General features: G+C 31.3%; 1 protein-coding gene across 2 annotated transcripts; it reads left to right on the forward strand.

Moving 5' to 3' along the window:
• The first annotated feature begins 3265 nt into the window (after positions 1 to 3265).
• On the forward strand, positions 3266 to 7412 carry LOC106319548 (serine/threonine-protein kinase BLUS1-like). 2 transcript variants are annotated; one of them, XM_013757914.1, is made up of 19 exons: positions 3266 to 3613; positions 3689 to 3943; positions 4006 to 4130; positions 4220 to 4264; positions 4465 to 4546; positions 4610 to 4678; positions 4769 to 4939; positions 5020 to 5085; positions 5169 to 5237; positions 5325 to 5602; positions 5731 to 5852; positions 5931 to 6025; positions 6111 to 6167; positions 6251 to 6349; positions 6443 to 6494; positions 6572 to 6624; positions 6697 to 6764; positions 6849 to 6900; positions 7054 to 7412. In XM_013757914.1, the coding sequence occupies exons 1-19, from the start codon at positions 3443 to 3445 to the stop codon at positions 7090 to 7092; spliced, it is 1968 nt and encodes a 655-aa protein (XP_013613368.1). In that variant the 5' UTR covers positions 3266 to 3442; the 3' UTR covers positions 7093 to 7412. The 2 variants fall into 2 exon arrangements, with proteins under 2 accessions (XP_013613368.1, XP_013613367.1); XM_013757913.1 differs by having other exon boundaries at positions 3268 to 3613; positions 6245 to 6349.
• The last annotated feature ends 2355 nt before the right edge of the window (positions 7413 to 9767 follow it).

Raw genomic sequence — 9767 nt, forward strand, 5'->3', positions numbered from 1 at the left:
AATCATGTTATGATATTTCATTAAAAGCCTTTTAGGAATAAAAATCAAGGCTAAATTATTTAAACTGAATGAAATAATATATATATATATATATAGTGCTTCCAATATTAAAAATCACTTCGACTTGAAAAATGTATTTACGGGATTGTCAGAATCAAATAACATATTAGAAATCACCTATTTAAAAAATAATTTGTATACATAAAAGTACATTAGAGTAAGCACATAAATCAAAACCAATATTTTTTTTTCTATTTACAATCATGCTTTTGGTAAATAAATCAAAATTTCTTATTTACTTTATGTTGTATATAATTAAACTTTAGTGATATTGACATATATATATATATATATATATATATATATATATATTATATTTTAATAAAAATATTTATTAATGACACTTATTTTATTAACATTTGTATATTTGCTGTAACAAAAATTTAAATCGATAATCACAAAACTTTTAATGTGAGGTTTTCCAATACAAATTTCAACATTAAAATATTAAAACCTCAATAATTTTTCAATGCAAAATTTTAAATTAACATTTTTATATATTTTATTTAGTATATAAATTAATTTAAATGGTATTAATATATATATATATATAATATTAATATCTATCAATGATACTTCATATTTATACGATTTACGATCATTTGTATCTTGCGTTAACAAAAAAAAAATTAAAACATTGATCACAAAAATTTCAATGTGGTATTTTTACAATTTTTAGTAATTTATAGTAGTTTTAAAAAATTTAAATATAACTTATAAGAAAAAATCTAATTTTTTTTATTCTATACTTTATGCAATTTTTTAATTTCTTTTAATAATATAAATTAAACAAAAAAAGAGGAAACAAAAATTATTATCAAATAAGTATTATTTATTATTATTAATTTCCATATATATGTTAATCATATTAGGTAATTTCGTAGTTATTTTGTACATTCCTAATCAATTTGGTAGTTAGTTTAATACAAAGTATAATGCTCCTAGTGATGACAACTTATTTTTCTAAGGATTTTAAGAATCATCATAGTGTTGACACGTGACTACGAAAACATGTTGTAATGCTTCAGGATTAATATATATGAGACTAGTCAAACCACTAAGAGGATTTCCACGATATCCTGCTATATATTAATTGAGAATTTTCTTAAATGATTTTTGATTGTGTCACTCATAGGTGAAGTTTCAAAATATTGTTATAATTTGATTGGTTGTCGACTTTTATTGACAATTTATTTTTATCAGATTTAAAAAGAAATGGTAACTTTAGAAAACTAGAACCAATTACTACAAGTTACCAAACAACACTAGTAATATTACAATTTATGGTAACTAATGGCAGAATTATAGAAATAATATACAATGTTTCATCAATTTTTTTTTATTTTTATTAATAATTTATCTACTACTATATAAAAGACTTTAATATATTTTTATAGAAATAAATATAATGGTTGTAAATTCTTATATAAGGAATTAGATTTGTATGTAAGGAATTATTTGATATTTTATGTTTTTAAAAGCCCACACATGATTTTAAATCAATTATAAAGATTTTGAAATTACTTATATACATTTAATTTTTTTTATTACGGCTTACAAATCATTTTATTAGAGTTTCTAAATCAATTATAAGACTTTTATTAAATCTTTTATAAAGGTTTATAAATTCATTTATAAGGCCTATATTTTTTTATAAAAAATTGTGTGTAAATGCTTCTAAATGAATTTATAACTGTATAAATGTATATTTATAATAATTTATAAATCATATTGAAATATTCTTCACTTTTTATTATATATTAAAAAGTCATTTAAGTGAGTTTTGGTTACTATGTTTATAGGTGAAATTTTAAATATTATTATAGTGTTGTTGGGATTTTAATTTTGTTTATATTTATCAATTCTAAAATAAAAAGTAATTCTAAAATCAACTAGCTTAAAATTTTATATTGGATTACCTTAATAAGATATAAAAAATTATCTTTTAGTTGTAGATTGTATTATAAGTCATGTAATCAAAGATTTGTATATAAGGTGAACCACAAAAACTTATAAAATTATAAATAATTGTTTTTAAATGATTATAAATACATTTATAACTCTATAAATGTATATTTATAAGGATTTATAAATCATATAAAATTATATCACACTTTTTATTATCTATTAAAAGAGAATTTATTTAAGTGATTTTTTGGCTACACGTACTTTCATAGGTAAAAACTTAAGAGATTGTAAAATTTTAGTAGTTGGTAATTATAAAATTTATTTTTTCCAGTGCTAAAATAAAAACATAATGTTACAATTAATTATCTGCAATTTATAGATTTGAACACTTTTATACCTTATTCATATAAAAATAAAATGTAATTGTTTTTAATCATATGCAAAAGTTTTATTTTTTTCAAATCTTTTGAAAACACACATAAAAGAAGAATTAAAAAAAAACTAAATTGAAAATAAATTGAAAAAAATAAAACAAGTCAAAGAAACATAGGCAAAAAAAATCAGCAAAGTATTCATTTTTCACTTGTTATAAAAGTCTCCAACTTTTTTCTTGGAACTACACGAAAATACTTTTTCTAAGGCGGGGATTTTTTTCATTTTTCACGTGTTAAAACAAAATAAAAATAATTCTACAACTAATTAGCTGAACTAATTTTATTATTACTTCTATTTAAGAGAAATATTCTTATTGACTTAGATTATATTGTTGAACTATCTTAAACTCACGGTTGTTCTGAAAAATATATACTGCAATTTTTTATTATCAAAATATTAAAATTTAACTTTTAAATTTCAATATTTTGTAATTATTATTCAAAAATGATAAAATTAGTAACATAACATATATTTTTCTATAATATTACTATTCACGAAATTGCAGCAAACACCTGGTTAACATTATTTAGATATGTGGTTTTGTGATAGTTTATAATAGGTGTAATCGATATTATTATTATTTTTAGTTTTGGTAAAGCAAAGTATAATTCCATGAATATGTATCCTAAATCGTTGACAAAGGATACGTTCATCTTTATTCAACGCCATCCAAAGTCATTAGTCAATGTCACTGCTGAGAGACAGAGGCAGCCCAAACTCAAAGATAAAGTTGTGGATGCGTCAATCTCCTCACCATAGTCATGTGTCATGACTCATGATCTTAATAGCTTAAACATTGCCACATCAGCAATTCCCAATCTCAATTTCTAATTGTGGTCAACTTCGATCAGAAGCCGAGCCCGAAATAAACCATTAAGAAAAAAGCAGAAAAAAAACAAAAAAAAAAAGAAAAAAATTAACAAAAGAGATATCAATGGAGTCTCGGTTCGGTCTTGTAGAGTACTTGTACTCCCTCTTCCTTTAGTTCTTCGATACGTTATCGTTCCGTGAAGAAGGAGTCGGATTTGGTGGTAAGAAGATGTGGAGCGGTGGGGAGAAGAAAGGTTTCTCTGTGAACCCTAAAGACTATAAGCTAATGGAAGAAGTTGGGTATGGTGCTAGTGCTGTTGTCCATCGAGCAATTTATCTTCCTACCAAACAAGTCGTCGCTATCAAGTGTTTGGATCTCGATCGCTGCAACTCCAATCTGGTCCGTCTCTTACCGATCTCGTTATGCCTTCAGCTGCTTCGTATTGTGATCTGTTTGTTTTGGTTTTTTCAATAGGATGATATAAGGAGGGAAGCGCAGACCATGAGTTTGATAGATCACCCCAACGTTATAAAGTCGTTTTGTTCGTTTGCTGTTGACCATCACCTCTGGGTCGTCATGCCGTTCATGGCCCAGGGCTCTTGCTTGCACCTCATGAAGGCAGCATATCCAGATGGGTTTGAAGAGTCTGCTATATGTTCTATGTTGAAAGAAACACTTAAAGCTCTTGATTATCTTCATAGACAAGGGCATATTCACCGGGATGTTAAGGTCAGCTTAGCTTTGCTTGAAATTGTTTCACACTATGTATTGAAAACCCCTCTTCATGATAGGCTGGAAACATACTTCTTGACAACACTGGGGAGGTTAAGCTAGGTGATTTTGGTGTCTCTGCGTGCTTGTTTGACAGTGGAGATAGGCAACGTGCAAGAAACACATTTGTTGGTACCCCATGCTGGTTGGTTATTGTAGCTTTCTTCAGTTTGGTCTCATTAACCTTCTCTCTACTCGATGATTGAACAAGTAATATCTTGTTTCTGTTTGTAGGATGGCTCCCGAAGTCTTGCAGCCAGGAAGTGGATACAATTCCAAGTGAGTATTTATTTACCTCTAAAAATACAATACTTTGATTTTAGTTTTATCCAGATAGTGTTGCGATTGTTTCAGACCCAAATCGACTATCATTTCTCAAATATATATATATGTAAAGATCTTTAGAAACTGTTTTGCATCAAAGAATTGAAAATAAAAGCTTTTGGTTGGTTTGGTCTTCTTCTGTATCTTCCTGACAGGGCTGATATCTGGTCTTTTGGAATAACTGCTCTGGAGTTGGCTCATGGTCATGCACCTTTCTCCAAATATCCCCCCATGAAGGTATTCAATACGTTTCATATGTGTTTTGAGAACAGATCTTATTCCTTTTTCCCCCGTTAACAGGTACTATTAATGACTATTCAAAATGCGCCGCCTGGCCTTGATTATGACCGTGACAAAAAGTTCTCAAAGGTACTTCTTGTGTTCTTTCTAGATAGATTCTTATGTTATCTTCCGTTTGCAAGACTTTGCTCTAATTAAAATATGTTTAGCTGTGACCAGTCCTTTAAAGAGATGGTAGCATTGTGTCTGGTGAAAGATCAAACAAAAAGGCCAACCGCTGAAAAGTTGTTGAAACACTCATTTTTCAAGAACGCAAAGCCTCCAGAGATTTGTGTCAAAAAGTTGTTTGCTGATTTGCCACCTCTCTGGACACGAGTAAAAACTCTTGAGGTTCGGCATGCTTTTATCTTCTTCAAGCTTGTTGTTCTCTTCCTGTTCGACTCTGATTGATAAGAGTTGTCTAATGACAGGCCAAGGACGCTGCACAGCTTGCTTTGAAAGGAATTGCCTCTGCTGACCAGGAAGCTATATCACAGGTGACAACAGTTTGAAATTTTTTATGACTCAAGAGTCGAAAATTGCAACAATGCTTCTAAAAAGAGTTACTTTTTCATGTCAGAGTGAATACCAAAGAGGAGTAAGTGCGTGGAATTTCAATGTTGAAGATTTGAAAGAACAAGCATCTTTGGTAAGCTATGTTTTGATTATATCTAGTATGACCAATGGTTTCCATCAGTTAATCATGTGGTTACATTCTTGTTTTGTGTGCAAATAGCTAGATGATGATGACAGTCTAGCAGAGAGTAGGGAAGAAGATGAACTTTGTGGCGAACAGTTGCATAATAATAACATTAAAGCAAAGGAAAAAAAATTGAATCCTGAGGTGGAAGAAAAAACTGCTTCTTCTGCTGAACAAACAACACCTAGTCCCAAGTGTAACGTTCCACAGGGAAAGGCTGAGCCAGTGAGACGCCAGACTCAAAGTGGACCACTTTCACCCGGTACTTTGTTAACTAATTCGGATTCAGACAAGGGCCATGGTTACTATTTAAGGTTTGCCATTAGCTAATTATTGTTCTAAAGATTATTGGATTATTCATTGTTATACCAATCAGATGTTCTTCTCCTTTCTCTTTGAAATTTCAAATGATCCAACTTGAAAGTGTCCTCCTATCTGCTAGGCCTGAGAGTGAACGCCAGCCAGCACCATCAGCCCAGAGGGCACCCAGCTTTAGTGGTCCACTGAATCTTCCAAACCGTGCTTCAGCAAACAGTTTTTCAGCTCCTATCAAATCTTCTGGAGGTGAGGAAGTACATTTTCAGCATGCAGCTTATTATGTTTGTAGCGGTGAACTCAAGAGTGGTTGTCCATCTTGAATAGGCTTCCGTGATTCTATGGATGACAAGTCGAAGCCTAATGTGGTTCAAATCAAAGGAAGATTTCAAGTAACATCAGAAAACTTAGATCTTGCAAGGGTGGGTATATGACCTTTCCCTACTTTAGGATGTTTCGTTCTGATGATTCTTCTTGCCTGAGAAACTCATACTCTTTAATTTGCAGGCATCCCCTCTCAGAAAATCTGCCAGTGTTGGGAACTGGATACTCGAATCTAAAATGGTCAGTTTACTACAACAAGACTTGTCTTGATCAGCAGAATGTCTGTTTCCTAACAATAACATTCTTGTTTTCCCCAGCAACAGCCAACGGGTCAGCCCATCAAGGAGTTAAGTAATCCTGTGTCTCCCTCATTCATCATGCCTCAACTTCAAAATCTGCTTCAGCAGAATTTAATACAACAGGTGTGTGGGGAAAAGAAAATTTGCATTGAGACATTGAGTTTGTTTTGATTTGTACAGCTCTCAAGTTTTGTTTTGTCTTTAATTTAACTTCAGGATCTTATTATTAAGCTACTGAATAGCTTACAAGCTAGTGAAGCAACAGATGGTAAGATAGACACGTGAATCCTTTCTGTTTGTTTGATGTATGGCGCGACAGATAGTTTAACTCGTCCTTGTTAATAGCTTCGCAAAATGAAAAGTTGCCACCTTTGCCTCGAGGATCTGATAGCAATGCCGTAAGTTGATGTTCTTGGAATATACCTCTTATGCAGTCACGTGCTTGACATTCTTTGCTTTGTGTTGGACAGGTTATTGAGCTAACGTCTTCCGAGAGGGAAAGGCTACTACTTAACAAGATGTCTGAAATTCGGGCTAGGTCGTTCCTAATCAAACCTTTATTTGTAGAGATCAGTTGTGGTATAGTCTTCACTAATTGCCTCTAAAAGTTCAATTTCTTTAGGATGAAAGAGTTGACAGAAGAACTTGAAGAAGAGAAATCAAAAGACACCCGAGTAAGTTAACACTACTCTTCCCTTTAAACATCAAGTGATTCAAAGAAATTGCTAGTCATAGAAACTCAAAAATTAAAATAAATAAAAAACCCACATGGAGTTAATCTTATCCCTGAACCATACTCATCAAGCATGTCTTGTGTTTATCTACAGCTGCAGCAGAAATTGAAATCAGTTACTTGTCAATTGTAGCCTGGGGCCAGAACACTGAGCTACTCAGAAGTGAAGTATATTTTGTATACTAGAGAAGTAGCAGAGGAGGACATATTTGGTTCTGTTTTGTGTGAAGAAGCAGACATCATCGGCCATATAGAGAATAAATGGAGAAGAAAGCTCCTTGTCATACTGTATTTGGGTAAAACTTATATTAATTATATTAGTAACTAATATAATAGGCTCTTTGTTTTCGTGGATTGTAAATGAAACTTAGTTGAGTTTTCAACTTAGTTACATGTACTTGTATTGTATCCACCAGATTCATTTAGTAATAATCTCATCTAGTGATATATAAACATATTTGTTCAAAAAGAAAGCTTTCAATTCGATTAGGTAGCTCCTTATATACGCCGACGATAAATTCATATTCTGCACAGGTTTTTGGAGTTCAAGCCCCAAGAAACTGAAACTAAAAAAAAACTGATAATTCAAGTACAAAATTATAAAATTCAGTACATATTCTGAACAAAATTATGTGACCCAAGTTGTGCAGATGGATCATGGAAACCCTAACTTCAATCCTCCTTTGTTCCAAATCATCGATCATACAAGAGAGTCCGACACAAGGGGCATGTGTTTCTGCATTGGAGAACAATTCATGCGTGTGGCTGGTTCGGATTCACTTTTACCGGTCATGTGCGGTTCGGATTTTTTGATTTGGTTTATTTACTAGTTTGTAGACAACTATAATTTATTTTATTGATGTTAATTTTTATCAACAATAAAAATAAAATAAATTATAAAAATATGTTATTCTAGTTTACCAAATATTATATATGATTATTTAGTGACGTTATATAATTTTATATTATAAGAAATAACAGCATAAATAATTACTACAAAAAATTATGAATATGTAAAGTATATATATATATAATTGTGTATGAACATATTATAGAATATAATATATAAAGAACAAATGATACTTTTGTCTAATAAATATTACTCCTACATTGAAAATGAAAAAATAAAATACTAAACCATATTCTTAGAGAACTTTTAACACATATATAGCTGACTGTCTGATTCTAATACCAACGCGAAGAAACTGATAGGTCAGGCCTTCAGAAAGACTTGTTCCGTACTCTATTAATTTCTCAGTCCCTCTAGTCGAGTGGGCACCGGCCGGTCTTTCGGCCAGATCCCCCTAAAAACCGTACGTGAGGGTTTCCCGTTTTGTGCATAAATGAAAGAAGATAATAAAGAATATTATAGACAGCATTTAAACAAAAAAAATCAAAGGCAAGAATTAGGCACCTACTTTAAGCCAGCTCCCTTTTTCTTTAAGCTTGCAGGACATTTATTAATAGACAAATAGTAATATGCATGAAGGACAATTTATATTTTTTTAATTTTTCTTAGTTCTGCTTAAAAAGATTGAATGGATAAAAAAATAGTTACATCTGAGTACTAAAAGATCTGCATTTAATCTGGATCTGTTCTTCACACACATTCAAAGCCTAGATTTAACGGGAAAGAAAAAAAAAATGAAATTAGAGAAAAATTAAAAGAAACACGACGTTTGAAAATTCAAGATTCTTCCCTCTTCTTTCTTCCTCATTGTATATATATACTCGTTTCTTTTGTCGTCAATGATCTTTCTTTAACAGAAGAAAAAACTTATTTTTTATTATCTCTCGGGTATATATTTGGGATCTCCTCTCACAAGTTTCTCAGTTTCATCCGTTGAGTCGGTGCTTTCTCCGTCTGGTTTTGGTCGATCTTGATCCTCTTCGCGGTCATCTTCCGAAGATGACGAGCCCAAATTCTACAATGGAAAACGTAATCTGTCATTTACCTGAGGAAGAGAGCCGTATCGTTTCAGAACTGACTACTGAATCAAAGTTAAAGGAACACGACTCGTTTTTCGTCATCTCCAAAAGGTCTCTATACCGATGTTTGTGTTATTGCAGCTGGTACACAAGCTGGCAGAAATATGTTTCAGAAACCAAGTGAAGCTCTGAGGCGTGGACCGATTAATAACCATCATATTATCGAAGAGTTTGAGAGAAGAGTTTGAACTCTTTTGTTATTCTTACTCTTTTTTAATGCAATTTATTCCGATTATGTTTTGTGTTTCATTATTATGTCTGAGTAACCACTTGTAAGATTTAGGGGTTTTCAAGGGTTAAGAATGAATTGTTAGACGCAATTGAATTGTTAGGGTAAGCTATTAGTTCTTCATCTGGATTGAGATTAATGTTAGTTCTAGAATGATCACCTCGAACGTAGATCAAATAATAACTGATAGATGTGAAAGTATTGTTGATTTCATGAATTAATCTTAGATCAGCTAAATATATATTCTGAAAATAGATTTATTAAGGTATTTAATGAACTTATCAAACATATTCTTAATGCTTGTATGAATTGATTGAATTTGTAAATAGATTTAAAATTCTAAGATTTAGACATTGATAATCTCGGCAACGAGAGTTGATTGATTTGAACATTGTGCTTTGAGTTCTAGAATGATCAGTGAAGTGGATGTATGATGGTATCTGATGAGCTGTAGGTTGGATGGCCAGGCTGCTAAGTACAGGTTGAGTACATGGAAGTACTTTATACGGTTGTTATTATTTGATGTGGTTTGAAACATTGTAGAGGTGATAGTGGTCGTTCTAAAGAGTAAAGGTGATAGTGGCTTGAGA

The sequence above is a fragment of the Brassica oleracea genome, chromosome C2 (assembly GCF_000695525.1).
Source record: "Brassica oleracea var. oleracea cultivar TO1000 chromosome C2, BOL, whole genome shotgun sequence".
NCBI lineage: Eukaryota > Viridiplantae > Streptophyta > Magnoliopsida > Brassicales > Brassicaceae > Brassica > Brassica oleracea.

Coding starts and splice junctions, on each gene's coding strand:
- LOC106319548 (XM_013757913.1), top strand. CDS start 3,443: ATGTGGAGCGGTGGGGAGAAGAAAGGTTTCTCTGTGAACCCTAAAGAC. Junction 5,603..5,730: donor GGCCATGGTTACTATTTAAG/GTTTGCCATTAG, acceptor CCTATCTGCTAG/GCCTGAGAGTGAACGCCAGC. Junction 6,901..7,053: donor AGAAATCAAAAGACACCCGA/GTAAGTTAACAC, acceptor GTTTATCTACAG/CTGCAGCAGAAATTGAAATC.